Source organism: Podarcis muralis, chromosome 2 (assembly GCF_964188315.1).
Source record: "Podarcis muralis chromosome 2, rPodMur119.hap1.1, whole genome shotgun sequence".
Taxonomy (NCBI): domain Eukaryota; kingdom Metazoa; phylum Chordata; class Lepidosauria; order Squamata; family Lacertidae; genus Podarcis; species Podarcis muralis.
Genome location: NC_135656.1, coordinates 57555815 through 57583343, shown reverse-complemented (window position 1 = coordinate 57583343; position 27529 = coordinate 57555815). Strand labels below are relative to the sequence as shown.

General features: G+C 42.0%; 2 protein-coding genes across 3 annotated transcripts in view; both read left to right on the top strand.

Moving 5' to 3' along the window:
- VDAC1 (voltage dependent anion channel 1) overlaps nt 1-27529 on the top strand; it is a 376203-nt gene that overhangs the window by 124278 nt on the left and 224396 nt on the right. The window lies entirely within an intron of this gene.
- Nucleotides 10464-26374, top strand: PPP2CA (protein phosphatase 2 catalytic subunit alpha). Of its 2 annotated transcripts, XM_028718052.2 has the most exons (8): nt 10763-10911; nt 14093-14222; nt 21355-21564; nt 22174-22347; nt 22525-22614; nt 23232-23393; nt 24198-24316; nt 25554-26374. In XM_028718052.2, exons 3-8 carry the CDS (start codon nt 21448-21450, stop codon nt 25624-25626), a joined length of 735 nt encoding a protein of 244 aa, XP_028573885.1. In that variant the 5' UTR covers nt 10763-10911; nt 14093-14222; nt 21355-21447; the 3' UTR covers nt 25627-26374. The 2 variants fall into 2 exon arrangements, with proteins under 2 accessions (XP_028573884.1, XP_028573885.1); XM_028718051.2 differs by lacking the exon at nt 14093-14222 and having other exon boundaries at nt 10464-10911.

Sequence of the window (27529 nt, the reverse complement as noted above, 5' to 3'; positions counted from 1 at the left end):
TAGTGCACACCTGGCAAAAGACAAGTTTCAGTTATTGCCACTTTTTTTGGTCGAATGATGTCCAATAGTAGCAGGTATAACTATCAACCAAGTAAGCAATTGCTCCTTAGGCTTCTTCTTAATTTCCTTCTTCATATTGGCTCCACTCTCAGAGGTAACTTGATTGATTGTAGAACTTGATTGATTTTGCTGTGACAGCTGACAGAATGTCTTTGGCTGCTAAATCTCGGTTCTTGCTCTCCTGGATCTCTTTAGGTCTTATGCAGAATCCCTCACCACTAGAACATGCTCAGTAATAACTGAACACGTGGCAAAAACTCCAGGACTGTACAACATCCAGCGATCTGCACACACATGTATTCCAGTGCAGTAGGCACAGCCTACAGCAGGAAAGACCTGTTGCTGCTTTTCGATACAATCTAGTGGAGTGCAGCCTGTATTCTCAATACTGCCCTGCTCACCTTGCAACTGAGATATACAAGATTGCAATAATTGAACTAGATAGAAAAACAGGTCCAGAAATATGTGCCATTGTGGTGCAAGATTCTAACAACCAACCAAGTTTAGCTGAAATCTGCCATGATTCTGGGCCTGCAGTTATTTGGAAGAAGAGTTTGGATTTGATATCCCGCCTTTCACTCCCTTTAAGGAGTCTCAAAGCGGCTAACATTCTCCTTTCCCTTCCTCCCCCACAACAAACACTCTGTGAGGTGAGTGAGGCTGAGAGACTTCAAAGAAGTGTGACTGGCCCAAGGTCACCCAGCAGCTGCATGTGGAGGAGCGGGGAAGCGAACCCGGTTCACCAGATTACGAGTCCACTGCTCTTAACCACTACACCACGCTGGCTCTCTCTGCAGTTATTTGTTATTTGACTTGTTTCACATTTGAATTAATAAGTTCCTGGTTTACGGCTTGTTTTGTTAGCCACTACATTTCACTGTAGTGGCCGAGAGTCCTCAGCAAGCTGCAGTCTCTTAGAAGCAACTCCCATCTTGCAATAGGGGAGTAATAATACTGACCCAGGGGCGCCGACTTATAAAAAATATTGGGGGGGCCCATACCGGGGTCCTGCCCCGGGAAGTTTTCTAAATTTTAGATGAAAATTAGTGAGTTTTAAAGTTTTTTAAAAGTATTTTAGAGTCATATGATCAACATTAGAACGCTAAACACGTCTGCAGCATGCACTGAACGAAACTATCCACACTGAATGACTGCGCCAGCAGGGTGGGCTTTATATAGCCGCGGCGTCGTAATGTCTCGAAGCGTCAAGGCGACGCGAGGTGGAGGATTCCAGGCGCTTCTGCTCCAGTCCTTTTGATGTCGCCACGGCCGCAGCGCTGGCCCGCCAGACTTTACACGAAGGTTCGCGCACCGGGACAAATTCTAAGTGTGCCCGCAGCACCGCAACACTATCATGATTCACACCACTCTTTTCAGTTAACCTGCTTACTACCGTAATAATTATTTGTTTTAACTCATTACTGAATGTATTTTAAAAGGTAACTATCGTCAAACAAGGAAAATAAAAAATACCAACATAATTTTGTGATTTTACAAAGCATAATATAACTAATAATTTTCTTAAATTACTGGGGGGGCAGAGCCCCCCCAAACGAATTTTTGAGGGGGCTCGGGCCCCCTCAGGCCCCATGGAGTCGGCACCTATGTTAACTGACCTACCTTGCTTGATTGCTGTACAAGTTGCTGTAATATTTCCTGAGCACCTCGAACACTTAAAAGCTGTAAATACTAAATATTATCATTCAGGAATACTAGGATGTCTTTTAAGTGGACAAATATAACTGCTTTTATTTGATTGCATAAGTACACACAATATGCCCCGGGTCTAGGGCCCTGGACCTGTTCAGCTCTGGACTCAGGAACCAAGTTTCATGAAACTTGCCTGCAAATTGCTCCTACTAAACAGAGAAGGTAGATTCATGGTCTAATCTATGGTAACCAAACAGTGATACATAAATAATTTCAGGTTGCCACACCATTCTATTCCTCCCTCTTAATAGAGGCTCTGAGTTAGAACATTTTGTTGTGTAAGGATGCAAACTATTTTCAGTACCACAATAATTATCCTAATTGCATCACCACCTATTTATAACACACCAAAGGCACCAGGCAATGAGGTTTGGCATCACTTGTCCAAAGGACAAAGAGGGAAAATGTTTATCCAAATTGAAATATGATTCAACAATGGCTTTGAAAAGTGTGTCTTCATTATAATTATGCAGATGAAGAATGTGGTGTTACTTTACTGTATAAGCACACAAACTTCAAACAGTTTTACATTTATTAAAATCCCGAAAGGTCAGAAGCACACACAGATTCCTTAGTGTGGATCTCAGTGTCAATGGGACAGCTTTCTGTCCCAAAGAGCCCTATCCTAACACTTCACATGGAGTACTCTGTGGGATAACCAATTTGCTTAAGTCTAATTAATGCAATAAGGGGTTAAGACCATTGAGTAAGCTGTCCTGTTAGGTTTAGCTCACCTTGGGTGGGACTGCATAATCCTTTGTTCCCCTCAATATCCCCTTCCCCGCCAGAGAAGCTCAACACGAGAAGAGGTTTTGAGCTGGGCTCAGACCACATGGATCTTACAAGCCATTCTTGTGTTTCGATACCAATAATTTAGGAACTTTCACCACTGTAACCATATCAACTTTTACTGCCAGTGCAACTTTTTCTGAACGCTGTATGTAAAAGCACATGAACTTGACCTTGGTCTTTTTTCTATGCTGAGAGGAGGGAAACTTTGGAAGGAAGTTAGAAGAGCAAATTCTAAAAGTCTAACAGCCTATATTTCCACACTTTACTTTGCTGCATTTTTTAACATTTTAAGTCTCTGTTGATGTTTTCTCCCCAAGGAGTACTTGCCCCAAATCTGAATCTTGGCATCCAGGAATTCCATAAAGCAGTGTGCTCAACATAAAAGCCTGGTAGACCTTCATCTTGGTATTAGCTGTTAGCATCACATTCTCCCATACCCTTTGCCTTTGGGAGAGGTGAGGCATTGCTGTGGCTGCCTTGCCAATATCCTTGTCCCAGCTCAGTATTGCCAGTGGTCAGGGATGATGGCAGCTGTAGTCCAACAACATCTAGAGATCCCTATGTTGGCTGCCTCTGTATTAGTCTATCACTTACTGTGGGCCACGTCACTTAGGTTCCATTTTGAACCTCATAATAATAATAATAATAATAATAATAATAATAATAATAATAATTTTTATTTATACCCAGCCCTCCCCAGCCAAGGCCGGGCTCAGGGTGGCTAACAAGCAATAATAAAAACAAGTTGAATGAATACAACTTAAAAACAAGATTAAAATACAACATTAAAATATTGAAACATTAAAATATTAAAATGCAGCCTCATCACAGGAGGAGAAAGGAAAAAGAAAAAAGAAAGAGAGGGAGGGAATCAAATTGGCTCCAAGCCAAAGGCCAGGTGGAACAACTCTGTCTTACAGGCCCTGCGGAAAGAAATCAGATCCCACAGGGCCCTGGTCTCATGAGACAGAGCATTCCACCAGGCCGGAGCCAGTGTTGAAAAGGCCCTGGCTCTGGTTGAAGCTAATCTAACTTCCTTAGGGCCCGGGACCCTAATCAAGCTCAGGGGGGAAATCTGTCTATAAAAGGTACAAGAAAGTTTCTCTCACTTTATCAGTTGGGTTTATCTTATGGCCTTGGGTTCATTCATATGGGTAAGAACCCATGAGAGTTGTTTTTCCTGGGGTTTCAATTTCCTTCCCAGGTACTCATATCTCTCAAAGCCAGAATGTGCCAATCCCTTCTGTATGGGCATAAAGAGAAGAGACAGATTTCCTGAAGATTTTTTGTTTTTGTTTTAAGGGGATGGATTTTATATCTCTTCAAGCCAAATGCCAAATGCATGCAATTGTAATGCAAAGCTGTAGCATCACATTATCTCCATGGCAACTGCCTCTTTATCCCTATGATCTATGCCATATTTACAGAGCTTCTGTAAATGAGCAGGGAATAAGAAAATATCCATTGGGTTATGTGGCATATCACTCTGGGAATGGTTGGAGCCAAGAGACTTTTGATACAGATTATCAGTACTTTCTAGCATATTACCCATAGGACGCACTGGCCCATAGGACGCACCTAGTTTTTTTGGGGGGGAAATAAAGGAAAAAAACTTCTCCCCAGCGCCAGCCTCCAAACCAGGTCGAGGAACAACGGGATGGCGGCGCTGCGCCTCCCCGCTGTCCCCCGAGCTTGTGGGGCTGCCCGATGTCTGCCCGAAGCGCGGGGAACTTCCCGCACTCCAGGAAGCAGGCTGCGGATGTCTTCCTGAAGCGCCGGGTGCTCTGCTTCCAGCGTGCCCCGCGCTCCGGGAAGCAGGCTGCTATCCGCAGCCTAGGGAGCCCTGCAGGAACTCCTGCAGGGCTCCCTAGGCTGCGGATGTCTTCCCGAAGCACTGGGCGCTCTGCTTCTAGCACGCCCCATGCTCCGGGAAGCAGGCTGCTATCCGCAGCCTAGGGAGCCCTGTGGGAACTCCCGCGGGCTCCCCAGGCTTGCTGATAGCTTCCTGAAGCCTGGAGAGCGAGAGGGGTCGGTGCACACCGACCCCTCTCGCTCTCCACGCTTCAGCGAAAGCCTGCATTCGCCCCATAGGACGCACACAGATTTCCCCTTCATTTTTGGAGGGGAAAAAGTGCGTCCTATAGGGCTAAAAATACGGTAATTTAAACACTGCAAGCTTTTGTTTTACCAAGGCTCACCACCCTGGCATCTCTTCACAATAGCAGCAATTAACCTGGGAATGTATGTCTATATTTTAAAACATGTTTATAATTACCTTCATCCTTTTTTGCATTTCAGGGCAGCATAAAACCAATAAACAGAAGAACAATACAATAACAGATCAATAAATATAATCTGTAAAATTAACTTCCAACTGGCTCAAATACTTGAGTAAACAAAAATACTTTTGCCTGGAACTGAAAATATTGCAATGTTGGCATTAGGTGAGCCTCTGCTGAAAAAGTCCTCTCCTGCAATACCATACCTCTGAATATATGAATTAAGAAATGTTTTTAAATGAAAAAAATAAAATAAAAAACCACTCCACCGCAAGTTTGCAGTGCATTTTCTTCACACTACTCATCAGGGATGAAAGGAAGGGCTTCTAAATCAGGTAGTGTCCTTTTCCAGACTTGACTTGTTTCCCTACTCCCCTGGAAATTAAGCACTGGTGATTGGCAAGCACATAACACCTGCTTGACATACCGGTATCTTAGAAGGCCAAGGACACACAGTCGAGACAACCAATTTCTGAGAGTGGGAGTGTAATCAGGGTCTGAATAGCAGTGTAAGTTTAGTGGGAGTCCACCCAGCCCACCCCATTAAGCTACAAATGCTTATGGTTATTTGTTAGGGGGTTATTGGCCCTATACATTTTGATCTGGGTCACCTCCAGACTAACCATATTTTGCAGGAGAGATTCAAGTACAGAATGTAAATTTAAGCTTGCACTATCACAGTGGATTAATCTCCCTAGTTTAACAAATCATTTCTTGATAACAAATTCAGACTTTTTCCAGTTAAGAAAATGACAGTGAAATGCACCAAAAGGGGTGGGATAAACAAATTATTAATGAGAAGGTTTATAAACACTGCACAAGCAAATTCGGATGAATGATCACTGCCATGTCAATATAATGTTGCATGCCACCCCAATCTGTGAGTGGTGCAAGATTGCAGGGGTTCCAGGCTCAATTTTCATGGTTTGGTTTCCTAGGAATGAGGGACAGTGAATATTGCAGTGCCTTTATGATATATGGTTTATTTACACATATATACAACCTGAACCTACAATGGAGACATTCCCAGTATTACACTCCAAGAGGGTCCCTTGCGTCTCCCACAGCCGCAGCTTTAGATCCCAGTGGAAATCAGGCATGGCTCTAGCTCTCAGCTGCCCAGCCTGCAGCCTGCATCCAGCTTCTACCTCACACAACTCACCCTTGGCTTTTTTCTTTCTAACTAACTGACAATTGAGAGAGGGGGCCCTCACCCATTTGTTTTCTGACACAGAGCTACTTCCTTTGTTACCTTAATGACCCATACTTAGGGGCCATTACAAAGAAACTTGTCTGGCTACTCCAGCAATTGGATCCTTGTTGGATCTTGGAATTAGGAGGGACTCAGGCATATAGCCTACCCTTGCATCTGATGATGATGATGATAATGATAATAATGATAATGATAATAATAATAATATACAACCTGTCTGTGTACAAATCAGAATGAATGCTCAATAAAGACTGACCATGTAAGCTTTCTGCAAGAAAATCAGGACAAATGCTCAGTAAACAGGCTAGCTGGAGGAGACCCTGGTGCTCAGAGGCAGAATAAAAATTGGAAAGAGCTTTCACAGCCAATCTGGATGCTCTTGCCCAACCCAACCAAGAGAGGCCCTCCTACAATGAAGTGACGTATGGCAATTCCACAATAATTGGTTATATTTTTGAAGTTTTCTTGCTAATGTTTCGTTCGTGTTCTCAGAACATTGTTGAGGTGGCGGCAGTGCTTCCTTTTACAAGAGAGAGGTGCCAGGAGGACTCAGGCCTGCGTGGGAGCTTTGCCATCTGCCCTGGAAGGAAGCCATATGCTTCTTAGCTCTAAAGCAAAGATCACACATGCATTTTCAAGCGCTTTCGGGATTACTTGGGAATCTTCTCCAACTACAGTCAATGCGCATCTCCACCATTCACAGGTTATGCTTTTCCCACTTTCAATGTTACCCTGCCACACCATCCACTTTCCTAACCTGGAGGCTGCCCCCAAATGTGAACAGCTCTGTGCAACAACTGAGGATCAGTTGAGGTCAATTGAGGATGTAAATACAGTGGTACCTCGGGTTAAGTACTTGATTCATTCCAGAGGTCCATTCTTAACCTGAAACTGTTCTTAACCTGAAGCACCACTTTAGCTAATGGGGGCTCCCGCTGTCGCCGCTCCACCAGAGCACAATTTCTGTTCTCAACCAGAAGCAAAGTTCTTAACCTGAAGCACTATTTCTGAGTTAGCAGAGTCTGTAACCTGAAGCGTATGTAACCCGAGGTACCACTGTATGTGCTTTAGAGGTGAAACTCCTTTTCACATATGACAGAGGGATACAGAGACATGCAGGAGGTGCTAGAGTCCAGCAGTATAGCCTGGCCTAAAAAAATTGGGAAAGTGAAAACCAAGGAACTTAAAAGCACTTCTGCCCATAAAAGAGTAAGCCCCATAGAGTTTGACAGACCTTAATCCCAGGAATGTATGCACAGTGTGCAGAAGGGAATCTCTTTTCAGTTCAAGGGCTGCATTATTTTGCCTTTAGTGGTGGATCAAAAGTGGGCAGGGCAACACACATATGACTCTGACCTTTTAACCGTTGTTTACATTCCAACCAGGCAAAAACCAGATGTTTCTACACCTCGATCCAAGCAAGCAAGAGACATTATCACAGTTCAAGGGCACATTCAAACTAGCAAAAGCACTTGAGGAGGACCTGGAGCAGGGCTAGTTAATAGAGGCTTGAGGAGAGGGGCATGGTCTGTGTAGAACCATCTCAAGGGCTGTATTTGGCCTCTGGTCCCCTCACGCTGGGTGTTTAAGATCGGCACATGAAATTCCTGGATATAAGGATCCAAAAGGGCAAGTTAATTGCATGTCTTTGCCACACAGATTTAATTATATTGATTTGGAAAGGGTGTGGTGCAGAGTTTAACATGTCAGTAAATCCTGAATTATAGTATATCTGTATTGGCAAGTATATACACCCACTTGCTCACCTATGTCCCATTTAAAGCATACTCGAAGGCATACCAAGGGGTTGGTGAAATCAGCCCCTACCAGGGGCGCAGTCCATGGGGGTTGACAGTCATAAAAAGCACCTATCAGATTATGAAGTGTATGACATATATGTGTGTGGCAACACACCATCACTGTCACAGCAAGATCAAAGGTAGGAAAATCTTCCCACCCTTCTTGCACTGTGGTAAAGTGACTTTTTCAGTTGGGGGGGGGGCACCAATATAGCTCCTTGCCAAGGGTCCCGAGCTACGCCGCTCTGAACATGCTGTAACTCATGACAGGATCTGTTTGTTCATGGCTTTCGTTTGCCAGATTAGCCTCACAAATAATGGACTCTGAACATTTCATTGTTTTAAACTGTTGCTTTGGCAATCTCGTGCCATTTCACAGCTATCTATCATTTCTGATTAGTATAAAGAGAGTGAAAATAACTTCCACAGCTAAACTATCACATCAAACAAGACTTTCTCCTACAGAAGAATCTGTTCGAGAATTTACTAGACTCTGTGTCAATAGCTCATCCATTCTGCTTTGATCCTCCTCTTCAGCGGTGATTCATGTTGTGTAAGTTCATTCTTCACTGTATGAATCTGAATTAATTTGAATTAACTGTAATTAAATTTACTACCACCTGCCACTTGTAAGATAAAGATGTGGAAAAAGACTGATCAATTGAAGTCAATGGCAAGCATCCACGGGCTTCCATAAAGGCAAGATTTTACCAGATTGCTTCATAAAGAAGGATTCCATTAGATGCCCTATTGGCACAACAAATCATACGTTATTATTTATAGAGAATTCCTGCTTTGCAGGGGGTTGGACTACATGACCCTTTAGGTCCCTCCCAACACTAAAATTCTATGGCAACTGGAATTTTGGGTTTGAGTGTGATCTGCACAAAGCTGTGCACAAGAGTTTTCTAAACACTTCACCTACATGTTAAAAAGATTACGGGGGAGAATATATAAGAATCCCATTAGTTTAGGAGTAATATAGCCATTTTAATTGTCTAGAGACTTTTCATGGTAACAATTTTAGCACTTGCAGTTATCATGGGAAGGTGCTATTCACATACAGTACAAGAGCATTTTGGTTTAATTTCCTTTTGTCTTTAACACCCTGAATCCAAGGGTCTTGCCTAATAACATAAGCCAAGGATTCTAGGGTGAAAATTTAAATAAATAGAGAGGCAAAAGTCAATCATAGGGCTGTTCACGTGTTATACTGAACACTGGTACAAACTGTCCCTATACACATACAAGTGTTTGTGTGACCAAGTATACTGGTTCATTTGTACTGCTCAGACATTGCATTCCAAGGTGGATAAACTCATAGTTACCAAACATTACACATAATGTACTACTTTTTACGTACACAGGTGCATGGATTGTACACTTGTTGAATGTAACATGCGAACACCCATCAAATATTGTGCCATAAAGTAAAACCAATGGTGTGGTAAGCAATAGCCATTGGTGATTATGCAACAAGTTGGATTCCTGTAGAAAGCATTTTTGCTATAGCAAATTCTGAAAGAATGTACAGCAGGTAAAACAGGTCTTTCAAGCTTCTAAGGAAGGGACTAGTATTGATATGAAATAATGCTTCTCAACAACTGCAATTATATCAAGAAAAGTTCTCTTTTGGCCTGATATTTTACAAACACCACCTGATATTCACAGAGCAGCCAGTACTTGTGCGGAGTCTCATATCTAGGGCCTTAGATACATCATTTACATCAACATTGTTCAGACAAACAGATTTTACAGTCTGATGTTTCCAACGGAATCTTGCTTGACTTTTGAAGAACGAAAACGGCTGTGTTAAAAGAGCTGGAAAACCAACAGGATACGAGTTGTTTTTTACCCAAGAACTTTCCAACAGTAAGAGCTGTTTGACAGTGCAACAGACTCCCTCGGATGGTGGTGGACTCTCCTTTGTTGGAGATTTGTAAGCAGAGCTTGGATGGTCATCTGTCATGGATGCTTTAGTTGAGATGCCTGCATTGCAGGGGATTGGACCAGACGACCCTCGGAGTCTCTTTCAACTCTGCAATTCTATGAATGCAAGGAAGAGAACGGAGTCCCTGACTGCCCTTCGTGAGGGCGGTGCGTGTCTGCTCCTAGACACCACCACCAATCCCTGGCCGCCCTGCCCACAATATGAGAAGAGGAAGTCACTAGGCAGCAGCAGTACATAGGGGGTGCGCCAAACTTGCTAAGAAGTTGTCTTCTTAGCAACCCCCCATGGAGCCAGCGCTCAGCAAAAATAAAAAAACAACCCCTGCGTTTCTATGGTGACCCTATGGATTTAAATTTTTAGCGGTCTCTCCTCTCCTCCCCAAATCACCCTTCTTGTCAAATAAACTCGCCCCGCCCGCCCCAGAATCCCACAATTCCCCCGCCCCGAGGAACGTGCAATAGGAGAGGATAAGCACCGACGCCTGGCGCTTCTGCGCCTGCTCCCAGCGGCGCGCGCAGGTTCCTTAAGGCGGCCCCACCCTCCCTCGCTATTACAACCACCCGTAGAGAGGCCCCCTGACGCATGCGCAACTCCTCTTCTCGAGCAGGCGCGAGGCTCTTCCCTATTCCGAGGAGGAGGAGGAGGAGGGTGGGAACCGTGGCCGGGTGACGTCAAGGCGCGGCAGCCATTACACGGAGGGGAGAGAACCAGCGAGCTTCCGAGTAGCATCCGCCGCCTCCGCCACATTGCTGCTGCTCCTCTCGCCGCCTCTGAGGGACGGGTCCGGCCCTTCCTGCCTCTCTCTCTCTCCTTCCCTGCTCCTCCGCTCGTCGTTTCTTTCCCAGCGAGAGGCAGTGCAGTCTCTGTGCGGAGGGGGAGGAGGAGGACGGCGGCGGGGGCTGGGCTGGGGCGGCGGGTGCCGGCGAGAGGCAGAAGAAGGGAGGAAGGGAGGAGGAGGAAGCGGGGGAAAGAGCGGCGGCGGCGGCGGCTGGGCGAGCAGCGAGGATGGAGGAGAAGGTCTTCACCAAGGAGCTCGACCAGTGGGTGGAGCAGCTGAACGAGTGCAAGCAGCTCTCCGAGGGCCAGGTGAAGAGCCTCTGCGAGAAGGTGGGTAGCCCGCGGCGCCTCCGAGGGAGACGGGGGGAGGGGATCCTGCCGGGGGCGGCGGCAGAAGGGACGAGCGGAGGCGGGAAACCGAGGCCGCTGCTTGGAAAGGGAGGGAGGCCCTTGGGGTGCCGGGGGACGTTCACCCGGGAAGGGTGCTCAGGTGGAGGGAGGGAGGGAGCGAGGAGAGCGGGGGTGGGGGGTCCTTCCTCGGAGGGAGAGAGGCGAGGCGAGGGAGGAAGGTCTGCTTAGGCGACCTTTGGGGTGAGGAGCGAGATGGGGGGCAGGAGAGTCCCCCCATCCCAGCGCAGGGGTTCCGCAATTGGCGCAAGAGGCACCGTCGCGGTGGAAGGGCCGGAAAGGCCGAAGACGGATGGGGATTGTGGGGAGGGGGGAGCCCCACGGTGGATGAATAGCAGCTTCTGCCTCCAGCTGCTGCTAGTCGTGGGGACTCCGCTGAAGGGGGCAGGAAGGGCGGGTAGCGAGCGGGGTGTGTCCCTCGGGCAGGTGCAGTCTTTGGGGGGAAAGGCCGCCGCCAGCGCTGCCTCCCCTCTCCAGCCTCCCACCCCCCTCCCGATCTGGAAGGGGGCATTTTGCCCCATGACCGGACGAGAGGATCGGTTCCCCCCCCGGCAGCCCTGCGCCCCCTGTCGCATCGACCGCTTCTCTATCTAGTTCCTCCGCTCCTCCTTTTTTCCGCTGACTCTTAAAATGGCGCCTTTCGCTGAAAATACACAGTGCATTACTGTGCTGATAGAAACCCCCTTGTGCTTCTTAGCGGGCAAAGCCTTCTCTTTCTGTGGGGGGCGGCAGCAAGATCCTGGCGAAAAGAAAATCTTGACAAGACGTCAATGTACTTTGCACAGGCACACTTTTTTGTTTGGGTCGCTTACCACCAAGCCTTGTTCTGTTGCTTTGCGTTAGGGAAGGGACGATCTGGTCAATTGAACACTATCTGGGTGGTTAAGCATGAATGGGTAGCAGTTGGGAATAGTTAATAAGGAGAGAGGGGGAGAATAAGGGGGATAAAAGTGGCAAAGTATCCAATCTTTGTGTAGGGTTGTTTTGTATTGCTGCATGCAGTAATTGAATAATTATTGTCAAATTATTTCACCTTAGTACTTAAAAAAAATTCAATGCTATATTTATCTTAATTCCATGGACATAATGAATTTTTTTATGGGGAAGGGATTGACAAACTTGCCTCAATGTAAGTATGCCAAATACTAAATGACATCACATTAACCTGGCATGTTAAGATAGGAAGGTTTGAATTTCCTAATATATTTCAGGTAAATTTTATTATTGGAAGTTTACATAATCAGGGTAGTTACTAGTACATTGGACTGACAAGTTTTCATTGGAATTCTTACAATTTATTTCTGCTTACTGTATTTTCTTGTGTGGCAGTTCGCCTGAGCACACTTAGTTGCAGGTTTCATTGGCATCTGTGTAAGGTACTTTTAAATGCCTCTGCTTGGGGTTGAGGTGTAAAACTGCTTGTAAAAGTATTGCTAATTAGCAACATGTTGAGCATGAGCCGTGTTGGCCGAGTTAACTATTGGGGTTCTTGTTTCTGTACAACTTAGCTGCTGTGGTAGCATATTATAGTCCCATATGAAGTCGGAATCAAGTCTACAGTATTCCAGTGCTATCTATACAGAAAATAGAATTGTGGGAATTCACTGCTGTTCAGACTGTAATGATTTGGGAAGCAGAATATATCATATAGTATGGCCTCATACTAATGTACAAAAGACAAAAGTCCTGTGCTACTCTTCCAGTCCCCAGCTTCTGCCTGTTGAATTCAACCTTGTGCTGTCACTTGCTGTTTACAGTGTGAGTCCATTTGTCCTGTGCAAAGTACCCAGAAGAATCAGATGTCCATAGCTTCTGGTGTGTGTATTGTGAAATGCTAGTTTGTGGAGTCACTTATTTCTTCAGTCTGGGAAAATTGGATTTTTTGTAGTCTTAACTGGTTTGGTTTCTAAAATGGCAAGCAAACTCTTCCTCTACATTCCTGGAGCTACCCAGTTTCCTACTGTATGTATATAACCTGGGGCAGTCTGAGGAGAGCAAGCAGTGACACAGAGCTAGATGTGTACTAGACGTGGTAACTTGTGGGCGCAACATGCATTTAATTTGTAGATTGTAAATCCCTTCACTTTTTGCAGCATTTTCTGCTGCTGAGGTGGATGTGACTAGGGTTTGAGACAAAGAAGTTCTTGCAGCTATACAGTAGGGTATAAACATGTCTTTACTGTGCTGAAATACAAGAAAATTGAAATGCATGGAAGTCTCATAGATGTTCTTCCTTCAAATGACTGGTGCCAATGTGAAAACATAAGTAATGGTTGAAAGAGTTGTCTTGGCATTTTTAGCTTTTCTTTTTATTATCCCTTGTTATCTGGAGTGCTTCTTAAAGTTAGTATCAAGGGAAGTTTGTTAACTGTGGCACTAGAAACATACTTCAGTTTTTTGTTGTTAACCATATTTCATGGTTGACAAGGCTTCTGGGGCAAAACTAGCTGACAGCTTGTGAAAAGTACAGAAATAAAATCTTTCCCCTCTGGTTTACCCTAGTCCCCCCCCCCCCCTTATAAATAAGTCCCAATTTCTCCCAATTATAATTTCTCCCAAACAAATAAGGAATATGCATTGGTGAACCCAAGTGAGAGCACTAATAAAATTTGTGTATGTCCTCCAGCCACCAATTTCCTCCCTCCAAGCAGAGCATTGCATTCTGTCTTCTGCATCTTTTCCTTTTCCTTTTCCAATTAGCATTTAATATTATCTGATGGCAGGTAGAGCATGCCCAGTGCTCATGGGGCTATTTTTAAGGTTGCCCCTTAATTTTGGGGGGTATTTCTGAAAACCTCTGTGCCTGACTTTTCTGATACCTTCCTCTGTTATCCTGTTTGCGTAAGCCACGTGAGTTTGTTATTAGTGGGGAATGATTTCTCTTTTTAAGTGAAATGTGTTTGGCCACACAGCTTCTAAGGAACATAGTTTGGCACTTATCAATTGTCGAAAATTCAGTTGGTCTGGAAGGTAGGCTTCTCAATAAACAGGTTTGTTTGGTGGAAAGCAAACATTTAGGGAGAAGTGCTTTATTATGATCATTTAGAAATACATTTCTTATTGATAGGTAAGAGTGTGCTTGAAACATTTTTTTATTCTGCAGAGAGAAGAAAAGATCACTTTCAGTATAATCAGCATATATTGCAGTCGAGGCAAAGAATAACAGATGGGTGTAGGAGGAATCACCTTTAGTGTAAAGAACAGTCAGAAATCTAAGGCAAAGTGCTTAAGAGGTGAGTCTAGATAAGTAACTGGGGTGTTTTGAGGTAATGAGATTAAATTTGCCTTGTTATCTAGTTTTGCCTGTTGGACTCCTAAAGAAATGACAGCAGGAAATACACCCACTGACACAGATATTGGAAATATACAAAAATACTTCTTCTACATGCTGCTCCTTCCTATTTGATAGGTTGATAGCAAGAGAAACCAACCTGCCTTCCCCAAGCTTCTTGCTTTTCACCTATCTCCAAAGCTGTAGATGGTCCTAATTGCCTTTTTAGTTCAAGTACTTCAGTAATAGAAGAGCAATCAAGATCTGGACCTAAAACTCAGAACTAAATTGAATGCTAATAGGAACCTGCTGGAAAGGAGTTTATAATACAGTATTCTCATAAGAATTAATGAAGCTTTTTGACCATTGTTTTAAGCTAGCAAGTTCCACTTCATTTGGTCTGCAGACTATAAACATAAAATACAGTATAGGGTTATCAATGCAACAGTAGCAGAACAACAGCATACATGCACACAAACTATATCTTTTAAGAGAATATAACAAAATTAACAATCAGAAATCGGTAAAAATGCAAACATTTTGAATGCCTCTAATAATTTTGGGCTGGTTTTGATGGCTACAGCAGAGAACCTGGCTCTGTTTTCTGTGATGTTGGGTTGAAGGCTGGCATTAAAGTTGAAAGATTGACTTTATCTGAAAGAGAAAGTATTGGGGAGGTAAATTTGGATCTTGTTATCCTGCATAATTTTTTAGGAACACAATTCAACTGATTTACTTTTGCAGGCACAAGCTCTTATCCAGCCTGGCAGAAGATAGGGTAGTGAATAGCCAGTGGTAAAAACTTTATTATTTAACCAGTTTTAGCAACAATCAAAACCTTTTCCTTGTGACCTCATTGTGAGAAGTGCAATAGGCTGCATCCTAAGAACTGTACTTATACGGCGGAAATCCATGTTGACTCATGTTATATTACCCCAAGGTACTATCCTAGTTAACAATCTAGTGGCTAAACTATAGCTTCTGGTCAGTGTTCAGAGGTAGCCCCACGCATAGCACTTTAACAATCTGAGTCCCTCCCCCCAAGCATGGATAACTGTCTAGGGCAGTGGTTTTCAACCAGTGTGCTGTGGCATCCTGGGGTGCCTTGAATGATAGTCAGGGGTGCCATGGGCAACACAGACCTCTGTCACTCTTTCCTTCCCTCCCTTCTCTGATGCCCTCTTGCATCTCTGCTTCTCAAAGGCTTGTGGTGGCTATTTGTTGCAACCGCCCTGGCTACAAGCTCCCTAGGCGAATGGTGCCTCTGGGACTGGCCAGAGGGTGCTTCCCAGGCCCCTGTGGGGCAGTGTGAGGAGGCACGTCTCTTTGGGGCAGGGTGGGCAGTACACAAGACCAGGAGCGGCAGCGGCGGCTGCCCAGAGGAGGCCCAAGAAGAGGGGAGAGGAGGCTGAGAGAACACACTATCAGGGAGGGTGTTTGGAAAGGGGTGAGGGGCTGCTGGCTCTGGGCTGCTGAGGCTACTGAGCTCCTCAGGGGTGCGAGGAAAGAATGTAGTTGGCCAAGGGAGCTGTGGACCCAAAAAGGTTGAAAACCTCTGGTCTAGGCCAATCTAGGATTGGCCATTGCAGGCGTATCAACCTTGGCTTGATAAAAAAATGCTGTGTGTCACGAAAGCTACTTGGGCCTCCAATGACAAAGCTGGATCTAGGAGCACTCCAGACAGCAAGCCTGATCCATAATGGGCGTGGAATGATGTCTAGAACTGATTAGACTCTCCTGAGCAGACAAGCTATGTACCCACAGCACCTCTATTTTGTTAGGATCAAGTTTCTATTTATGTGCACTCACTAGCTATCACCATCTTACTGGTTCAACACTTCAGTGCCTCACCTAACAATCATAAAAATGAGAAGTAGAGTTGGATGTCATTGACATACTGGTGAACCCTTGGATGACTTCTCTCAGCATTTCATGTAAATGTTGAAAAGCATTGGAGATGCGATGGAATCTTGTATAAATTATATGATGGTAAGCAGTTGTCAAAGAGTAGATCAATTACAGCTGTAGAAAAAAATCAAAGATAAAGACAGCTGCCTTGATGGATATGGTACCCAATGCGGTTCAAGAAAATTCTTAAAAGAGAAATAATTTGCTTTTTGTCTTTAAAAAGTATGGTCTTAAGCAGGCCTAAGTCTTCTAGGGTGTACCCAGTTCTAGAAACAGATATGAAAGCTAGGAGCTAAATGGCACCTTAAACCTAGGTTATGGACACAACAACAGAATGTCTAGGTGTGCTTTTTTATAACAAGAATACAAAACTGATGGATGTGGTTTAGAAAATGTATGTAGGGCCTCTCTTCCCTCTTCCCTCTCCTCTCTCCCCTCTCCTTTAGTTTTTAGAGCAGTTAACATTAGAGATGAGACTACTGGAAGTGGCAGAAACAACATTTCTGATCGGATAGTGGAGCTCCCAGGCTTTTAACAAACATTACAAAAGGATAATTCATCAATCTTGAGAGTTCCATAGTTGGTATGATAGCATAGAGATAGCTTTTGCTTGGTAACCAGTGTGAAAAACTGATTTCTATACTCAACCAGGACAGGTCCCCAAGTAATGTTTGATGTTGGGAAACACTAAAATGCAAGCTAAATTTCCTAAAAATACTCTGAATTATCAAGCCTCATCCCTTTGAGAATGAATGTGCTAAACTTCTGTTTAGCAGGAAAGGTATGTTTGACTTTGAAGGAGTGCCTGCCTTCAAGAAGATAAGTTATTTTTCACTCTTCTTTTCAATATTGGTGACCAATATTAATATTTCCACTAATGCTAAAAGACACACACACTTGGTAGGTGATATGATTGGAGAACAGGGCCATTCCTGCAGATTGTTGTTCAACCCCCAGTATGATATCTGGAAAATATTAAATGTATTGACAGGGTTTTCCTCATTGTTCACCTTTCTTGAACCCATATAAATGGTTCATGGGAGGTGTATATGAGAAAATGGACAACAGGGTGTAAGTGAAGTGTCCTCGGGGAGTAGAGAGACAGATTTGGTGGCTGCAGGACTTGTTTGCATCACAGGTGCAGTATTTAATTCAGTGAATATAAAGATCCTGACCAACAAGCACTTCAGAATATAAACCCAAGTTAAGGTCATTCAGGAGTCCACAGTTGAGTCACTAAGTGAATTGGCTCAAGGCCTTTGGACTGTAGGAAGGCTTTTCTTTAAAATGGAAGAAAATTATTCATGATTCAGTTCTTGTTATCTTTGGAAAACAGTGTGTCCTGGGCTATTGCATGTAAAGGATTATTTAGAAATAGATTGATGCAGCTGGCTCAGTACCATATCTTCTGGGTCATTCCATATCAAGTGATCCAACTTTTTTTACCTCATGTCATCCAATTTTCTTAATATTTTGTACACTTATTGAATGATCAAAACTAAGTTTACATCTAAAATTTTCATTATTTATCTCATCCTGTTTGTGGGCTATAAGGGTTTGAAATTTCCAAAATGACAATTTTGGCCTTGTTGGACTACACATAAACCTTAAAAGCTCAGTCCGTAATTGAGATACATCAAAACCAAAAACATCAATCTTTTCACAACTTCATGGGCTTTAATACAATATATCACATGATGGACTTACTTTAAAATTTCAATTACAAAATTGAAAATTTTTAAAAGTGAATAAAAATGATTTAAAATTTCCAAAAAATTGTATTGGCTATTTAATATTTCTAAGAGCTACCTGCAAAATTTCATCTTGGGATCTCAGTGGGATCACGTAATACAATATTGTACATTCACCTCTGCCTCTCTTAGCTGTTGGAAAAGATTTGAGACCTTCATGCAGCATTTAAAATTAATCTATCGTGTATTAAATGTAAATACCCTTTTAGCATGTTAAATTGAATCTCAGTTGATTTAGGCCAGAACAAGATTTTCTGGAAAAAAATTCAATTCAGAATATTCTAGAAAACTCATCACTGAGTGGATTTGTCTAATGAGGTAGAGGCATTGTTACTGCATGAAGCCTGGAATTTGACTAGTCAGGACTGGAGGAATCCCAGTCCATTATGGCAAGTGAATATCTGCTGCTTGAACACTTCTTCCTTTGTCCCAACATTGTTCTTTTGGCCCAGGTCTAACAGGAGGTTGTAAAAATTATTGTGGTTTCAAACTTTTGTGACACCGTCACCATCAATGGCACAGAAGTCGTAGACTATTCCCTTCAAAAAAATTGAGCCTGATTTGTGCCATGATGGTTGTGGTGGTATAGGGAGGTTTGGTGGTGGCACTTGTACAACTGGGAGAAAATAAATAGTAGTGATTCTCTGGTTGATGAGCCTGTGTGTGCCTTGGAGCTTAGTGTGTCATCTAGTACCCTTGAGTACTGCTACTCATTCTGCCTTTTGATCCAAAGCAATACAATGTTTAGAGAGAGAAGCCAAGCAAAATTTGAGCTCTGAATGTGTATTTCCTTGATGGAGTTTCTTTTAACAAGGTGCTGGAAAGCATTTCTGTCAGCCTGAACAACTCTTACATTACAATTTTCTGGATAGCTTCTGGGCAGATAAATCATTTATGATATTTACTGCATACCCATTTTCACATGGTAAAAATGCTACAAGAAGGCAATACTTTCAGTGCCACTTCTTTTTTCAAAGTGGGAATATAGCACTAGGAACATAGGGAGCTTCCTTTTATACTGAATCAGACTGTTGGTTCATGCAGCGCAGCATTAAAGGTAAAGGGACCCCTTACCGTTAGGTCCAGTCGCAGGCGACTCTTAAGGTTGCGGCACTCATCTCGCTTTACAGGCTGAGGGAGTCAGCGTACAGCTTCCAGGTCATGTGGCCAGTATCACTAAGCCACTTCTGGCAAACCAGGGCAGCACACGGAAACGCCATTTACCTTACCTATTGATCTACTTGCACTTTGACGTGCTTTCAAACTGCTAGGTTGGCAGGAGCAGGGACCGAGCAACGGGAGCTCACCCCGTTGTGGGGATTTCGAACCGCCGACCTTCTGACCGGCAAGCCCTAGGCTCTGTGGTTTAACCCACAGCACCACCCGCGTCCCATTGTCTGACAGTAATTATACACATGGGATTGAGCTTATCAGGAAAAAGGAATTGGAAAACTGGATAATCTTAAGTAAAAAACTAGGTAATATGAATTAAGTAATTAGATAGAACAGTAGTGTTTATCTGCTGATGTATAAAAAAACAAGTTCCAAAGATCATTAGTTTGTCAACAAGTATTTTCAGTACAGTACAGTGGTACCTTGGGTTACATACGCTTCTGGTTACAGATTCCACTAGCCCAGAATAGTACCTCGGGTTAAGAACTTTGCTTCAGGATGGGAGCAGAAATTGTGCAGCAGCTGCAGCGGGAGACCCCATTATAGCTAAAGTGGTGATTTAGGTTAAGAACAGTTTCAGGTTAAGAACAGACCTCCAGAACCTAACCCGAGGTTCCACGGTATAGGATTGTGGTAAGGTGTCTAATCATATTGTACTTTTGGGTAGTCTGTTAGGGGCCTGGCTTCTATCAAAATATGACTAATTAGGATCATTGAGGATGTTGTAACCTTTTGTGGTCAAATTAAGGCTTTTCTGCAACTTGAGGCCCAGAAAGTTAGGGTTCCCAGAAGATTGCTGCTTCACCTTAACCCAGCAATTTATTCTGGGTAAAGTGCATGCTTGGAGCTCCCCCATCTGGAATTGTTTCCTCATTTATTTCATTGGAGATTGCTGTCCTAAAAATAATTCCCTTATACAGCACATGGAACATAAGATCTGGTTGCAAGTTTATTCCTAGGTACACTGGCTGCATTGGTTTTTTTAAAAAATTGGATGAACCATTGTTAATGGAGTTCCCTTCATGAAATCCTGTATCTTCTTAAAAGGAAAAAAAATCTATGTCAGCTATGATTTCATTATTTTAAAGTACAGTGGTACCTTGGGTTACAAACACTTCGGGTTACAAACACTTCGGGTTATAAACTCTACAAACCCGGAAGTAGTACCTCGGGTTGAGAACTTTGCGCCAGGATGAGAACGTAAATCGTGCGCTGGCAGTGGGAGGCCCCATTAGCAAAAGCGTGCCTCTAGTTAAGAACGGTTTCGGGTCAAGAACGGAGCTCCGGAACAAATTAAGTTCATAACCCGAGTTATCACTGTATTGCTTATATTAATTGTGTTGTAGTAGTATGGTTGACCAGGGTTTCTATTGTGGTGATCTAAGCACAAGATAGAAACAACCATACAAATGAGCCAGCTGCAAGTGGAACTCTTCTTTGCATGCAAAGGAGTTTTCTTTGTGGATTTGGTTAAGAAAAATTCATTGCATTGCATTTTAGCACACTGATGAATATCTAAGATGGGGACTACCACCCATAAAATTAACACTTACTGTTTTAGACTATGCATCAAAAATCACTGGTGCTTGCCAACACCACCCACCCACATACACACCACACCCACATATCCTAGGCATGGATCCTTTTGGATCCATCTTTGATATGTACATAGTATGACAGCAAAACAACTTACAAATCATATAATACTTCACTGTACAGAGGCGTTGTAGTTTTGAGGGTGCCCTTTAAAATTAAGAATTCACAAGGGTCTGTATTGTGCCATGGAAGGTCTGGAAAGCTCCAGCTCCATTAAAAAAATGGTTTAGAAACAGGATCTGTGATTTGGTGGTGAACATTTGGGAAAAAAAGGCAATTTCAAGAGGATCTGTTTCTAGATCCAACTTGTCTGTGTATTCTGTCTGGCACTCATTTTCTCTTTTATGTAACCCCCTGACTGCTCCATTTTCTCCTCTCTTGCAATCTGTTATGTCCCCTTCTTCTACTCCACTGCTCCACTTTCTATTAAACTGCCAGTCTGAGCCATGTGTGCCTGACACCTGTGGACCCAGATCTAAGAATTCCATTCCTGAAGTTGGGTCACTTAATTCAGGAGAACTTGCTTCCAGGAATGTGTTTCTCAAATGTGTTACCTGGCACTTATATTTGTAACTAAAGAAAGGTGAGCAGGTGGAATGCTTTAAAAGAAATGAACAAGTATTATCTCTGCAAATTAATGTAAAGCTATTTCCCCCCCTTCTGCAGGCTAAAGAAATCTTGACAAAAGAATCAAATGTGCAAGAAGTACGGTGTCCAGTCACAGTTTGTGGAGATGTCCATGGACAATTTCATGATCTCATGGAACTTTTCAGAATTGGAGGAAAATCACCAGACACAAATTACTTATTTATGGGGGATTATGTTGACAGGGGATATTACTCTGTTGAAACCGTAACACTTCTGGTAGCTCTCAAGGTAATATTTTAAAATGAATGTTGGTATTGAAATATATAATGCCTGTATAGTCTGAATTGCTGTAAGACTTACAGTACTAATGAACATTATAATGACTGAGTCATTGGGGTTGGAGGTTCTACACTAATGAAAAAATGATGTTGGAGGCAACACAATTGTATTGCCCAAAGAGACTACATATTAAATGGGTTGCTTTAGAGATCTGTTCAATCTTCCAGTGTTCTTGGGTCTGTATCTCCATCAGAAATGGATAGAGAAGTTCATTCCAGACCTGAAAAAGAATCTATCTCCAAGTTTAACTTTGGGATTTATCCTGCAAAAATATACTATACCACAGAAAATATACCACAAAATTAAATGTTTTATTAAAATGTGATGTCTGTATTAAGATGTTTTTGAGTGGCTGGGGCAACCTATTTGGATGGGCAGGGTACAGATATGATGATGATAATGATGATGATGATAATAATAATAATAATAATAATAATAATAATAATAATAATAATAATAATAAAAAAAAATCTCCATAAGTTACGGCTTACTTCTGCTCATAGAAATGCTGGAGAAGTACATACTTGGTTTAGTCACAGTAGCTATCTTGTTTTATAGGTCCGTTATCGTGAACGCATCACTATTCTTCGAGGGAACCATGAAAGCAGACAGATCACACAAGTATATGGCTTCTATGATGAATGTTTAAGGAAATATGGAAATGCAAATGTCTGGAAATACTTCACAGACCTTTTTGACTATCTTCCTCTAACTGCCTTGGTGGACGGACAGGTATGTTGAAAATACTGATGTGTTCCTAATATTAGCAGAGAAGGAAGGTGGAGTAGAAGATCTGTTACCTTTTTATCAGATTTTCTTCCTAGAGAAACTATCTGTAACTTTGAAAAACACTTGTAGCTATAGTATTTGGATCTAATTCATGTCCCAACAAATGATTTTATCTTTCAGATTTTCTGTCTACATGGAGGTCTTTCCCCATCTATAGATACACTGGATCACATCAGAGCACTTGATCGTCTGCAAGAAGTTCCACATGAGGTAACTATAATTTGTGTTACAATTTCTGTGCTGTGTTAGTGTGTGAAATCATACTAATGCCCAATTCCTCTTCTGCGTTATAAGGGAGTCTATTGTTAAAGTAAACCTTATTTTTCCACATGACCTCTAACTCCAAAAATGTTTGCACTGCTCGTCCTGTTCCCTTATCCAAACAATAAAACTATAAACAGCACTTAAATCTTAGTTAAAAGGTGGAAATTTGTTTGCTAATTACAAATGAAACATCTCCAAGTAGATTGTTCTTCAACTTAAGAGTAGGCAAACTAGGGGTCCACATAACTCTTAAAAGCTGGGAGGACCATCTTTTGCACCGAATAACATCTGCATCACCAATTCTGTGTTCGGATGCTGCAGAGTATAATCTTGTTTTTGCCTAGCACTGATGTCAGTTTGGGAACATAGTGTTGAGCATGCTTCTTTCCCCCACGGAGCTCAGTGCAGGTGGTTTGGGGAACAAATAAATTGGTTCAAAGTACCATGTTAATGTAGTCATTCAGCTACTCTTCAAACATTTCTTCTTAAAAATTTGGGGCTGTGTTAGCCCTCTTCAGGTTTTTTTTTTTTTGGCTGTGTAATGATGCTGAAATGTTTCCTAGGGTCCAATGTGTGATTTGCTGTGGTCAGACCCAGATGATCGTGGCGGCTGGGGCATTTCTCCTCGAGGTGCTGGCTATACTTTTGGACAAGATATTTCAGAAACCTTCAACCATGCTAATGGCCTTACACTGGTCTCAAGAGCTCATCAGTTGGTAATGGAGGTAAGCCCTAGACTTTTTATGTTGTTTCCTTTGTTGAGGTGAAAATCTCCCTGCATTACCAGATAGCTTTGGCATACAAATAAAGACATGTTAAGCCTGTGGTGGCAAAGTAACTTGTATATCTTGTCCTTTTGTTAAAAAATGAGCTTGCAGGATAGACTTGAAGGCATAATTATTTCCATGAAAATGGCTTGTGATTCTGTTATTCCACTGTAAGTGACTCCTGTCACCTAGACCTGTATTTTACTGTGTCATTCCATGACAAATTACTGCAGTACAAATATTTAAACTCTGACACTAGGATTTTATATACTAAATATTTTTCAGGGGGCGGTGTGGGGTAAGAAGTTCTGCCATCTACTGACTGACCTCTTTTATTTCTTCATATTCAACCCTAAGGGCTTTCTTTCTCTACAGATGGACAGCTAAGGCTGACATTGATCAGTTTCATTAGGAAGAAGCCATTGTTGATTGGTATTGCTGGTTTATTATATGTAGAAGCTTCCAGGTTTAATTCCTGTTAACTCTAGTTAAAAAGGTATTTGATAGAATGATTGGGAAGGCCTGAGATCCTGGAGAGCAGCTTCTTCAAAGCAGATAACAATGGGTTAGATCAATTTATATGTTTTTGTATAGGAAGTACCTATGTTGTCAGTTCTTACATGAATGGCTAAAAGTGGTAATTTAGAGTAATAAATTGTTTATCTTATTCAGATGCTCTGTCCACTATAGGTTACTACCCTCCCCGTAGAGAGACATGTTACAATGATGTGCATCTGTGTGCTTTCCCCCCCCCCTCCTCAGGGTTACAATTGGTGTCATGATCGGAATGTAGTAACCATTTTCAGTGCTCCAAATTATTGCTACCGGTGTGGTAACCAAGCTGCAATCATGGAACTTGATGATACTCTAAAATATTCATTGTAAGTGCTTAAAGAATTTTCCTATGAGAACTAACAAAACATGTCATTTATAATTCTAGTTAGAATGCTGTTCATAAATTGCCTTATCTGGCTGTTTGAAGATGAGTAAAGTTGACAAATCTTACCTGATTGTATTCTTGGAAAAATGTGGGTGGTTGTGGAATACTGTGTGTGGGCTTTTTTGGTTAGAATTTGCTTTACTATATAATTGTAACTGCTAATTTGTAGTAATAATTTATAATAATAATAATTTATTATTTATACCCCGCCCATCTGGCTGGGTTTCCCCAGCCACTCTCGGTGACTCCCAGCAGATTAAAAACAGAATAAAACATCAGATATTAAAAACTTGCCTAAAAGGCTTCTGATAGAGTATAAAACTAACCTTATGGGTAACAAATTGTAATACTGGGCACCTGATGCTGCTGCTTCTTCTTATATTTATTGTTATTATTAAATTATTACTACTTGCTCTTCACCCTAAAGTCCCAATGATTCCGGAAGTTGCTTTGGGAGTTTACTAATAGCTTCTCTTGGTTGTCAGTTTTGGGGGAAGTAAAGCTGAATTCCTCTATTTAAAATGGTATTTGAAGAGATGTTTGCTTTTGTTCTTTGCAACAGTATGCATTCTCTAATTTATCCTTAAGATGCAGCAAGATTTTCTTTTGAGCAAAGGATCTGTATGCTTATCACTGTCACCTTCCTTAGCCCATAAGACACTAGGGTGGGCTGCATAGATTTTTAATTGAACTCCTAGATGAATGGCAGGCTCTTCCTCTATAATTTCATCTTTCTGCAGTCTATATCAAGGTTTAGCTCTGGAAATTGCAATGCTTCTGAAGTTTGTATTTTAAATTTATATCTTGCTGTTCCTCCCAAAGGAGCACAGTTAAATATTCAAGTGCTATGTCAGTTTTACACTGATCCTCCATTTGTATTGATCTAAAGGAAGAGCTTGGTAGAATATAACTACAAGTTAATACTGATGGATATTACATGCATTCTAGAGATGGCTGATGTCTTCTACATCTAGAAGTGTAAGGGAAAAACAGCCACAATCTTGATCGCAGAATGAATTGGAATAATGTAGAGAATTTAAAAGCTATGGCTGATATCTAATGTTATCCCTGAGTAGTCAAATTCTGTGGATGTAAGTCTACTGATTTCAGTGGGTCTGCTGTGTTTTAGTTGGATATCATAAACCACATAAATATTAAAAGTGTTGGGTTTTTTTCAGTTTGCAGTTTGATCCAGCGCCACGCAGAGGTGAACCACATGTTACTCGTCGCACCCCAGACTACTTCCTGTAACGAGATTTTACACTTGTACAGTATTGCCATGAACCATGTGTTGACCTAAAGGATATGGGAAGAGCAACAGTAACTCCAAAATGTCAGAAAACATTTAACATTGAAACCTGTTTTCACATGGACCAAAAGATGTGCCATATTGAAATACAAAGCCTCTTGTCTGTCAGCGACTGTGACCACTTTAGAATGAACCAGTTCATTGCATGCTGAAGCAACACTGTTGGTCAAGAAACCAGTTTCTGGCATAGCTCTACTTGTAGTTACTTTTGCTTTCTCTGGGAGACTGCAAATATTAAGATGTAGACATTTAACACCTTGTGAAAACAATTAACTTTCCATTTAGCTATAGCTTTCCAGCATGACTGTAGATAAGGATAGCAAACTATCATTGAAGCTTAATGAACATTTTAAATAAGTACCAAGACTGATTTTCTTATTTGTGTTCTGATTTTTTTCCAGGGAAAACTGTTTAATTTAATTGTATGGTTGTTTTGTCTGCACTTGGTTCCCCCACATTCTTCCCTCACACTTCCCTCTATATAATGTCCCGTGTACTTGTCCATCATAGTGAGTTATTTTGAACAGAACAGGTTTTTTTCTGTAAGATGTTGCTGCAGAAGAGTGTTGCAGCATTTTTTCATAATAAACTTGTGAACTAATAATGGAAGATAGTTGACTTTTAAATATATTGCAGGTTCATATCATGTTGTGTTTAATAAAAAGTAGCTTTTATGTCTCTTTGAACCTATGCAGAATCCAGATTATGCTGAATGAAGTCAGGAGCAATGTACTGGGAGTCGATGTTCAGATAATAAATTCACTTAATTTTTCTCAGAGAGCAAATGCATGTGAAAAGAGGTCCTACATTTTGATAGCAATATGGCTTTGAGTTGTTATTCACCTATTAGCATTTTTTCACTTTATTTATTAAATTACGTTTATAAAATTGTCATTTTAACAGAAAGACTGTCTAATATTTCATTCTAGCCCTTTCAGTTGGAAGAAACTTCTAGGATTACTAACTTGCATTTAAACCTTGTTTTGAACAGGCTGTAGATGATGTCCAATGAAGTCATATTTGGAGTATAACCATTGAAATAAGTAGGCTTAAGTTCATTGATTTCAATGAGTCTGCTCTATGACTAGGATTGGATATCACACTACAGTCTTAAATGACCATAATATATTCTCAGTACTGATTTTGTTGAAATCTACTTTGTAAGCAAAAGAATAGCAGTAGCCTTGACTATGCCTACTGTTACGCAGCCAGTAAGAGGAGAGAGAGAAATTTAAACTTGTAAAATGAAGGCCAGGGTGTCATTCAGTATGGCCCTCAGTCACTTTTGTCTCTATGTAGCTGCACTTCATGCACTGTAGTAATTCTCATTTCTTTGAGGGTGGAGGTGAGGAACAAGTTCATAATACTGAGGACTGAATACTGCACTATGTCAGTGGATTAAATTTACTTCCTGATCTTACCATAGTCCAAGCACTTGAGCAATTTGGGTTCCATACAGCACATGGGTTTCAAAGGGAACAATGTTTCCATTCTTTACTAAGATGGAAGATTAATTCTTGCTAAAACGTTAGTACTGCACTTTAGTTGTGAGTAACGGTGAAGCTTCCTGAGACTATCCTAGTATAACATGGGGAGAGCAGCAACTCCAGTACAGTGGTACCTTGGTTCTTGAACGGCTTGGCTCCCGAACAAATTGGAACCCAAATGCCACAAACCCGGAAGTAAGCGTTCCGGTTTTTTGGAACACGAACATCCGATGTGGTTTCTGCTTGACTGCAGGAAGCTCCTGCAGCCAATCAGAAGCTGGGCCTTAATTTTCTGACGGTTTCGGGAGTCAAACGGACTCCCGGAATGGATTAAGTTTGAGAACCAATGTACCATTGT

Bases quoted from the DNA above. Each gene is read 5' to 3' on its own strand.
- PPP2CA (XM_028718051.2), top strand. From the start codon at position 10,810: ATGGAGGAGAAGGTCTTCACCAAGGAGCTCGACCAGTGGGTGGAGCAG. The intron at 10,912-21,354 runs GTGGGTAGCCCG...CCCCTTCTGCAG, and splicing joins TGAAGAGCCTCTGCGAGAAG to GCTAAAGAAATCTTGACAAA. The intron at 22,348-22,524 runs GTATGTTGAAAA...TTTATCTTTCAG, and splicing joins CTGCCTTGGTGGACGGACAG to ATTTTCTGTCTACATGGAGG.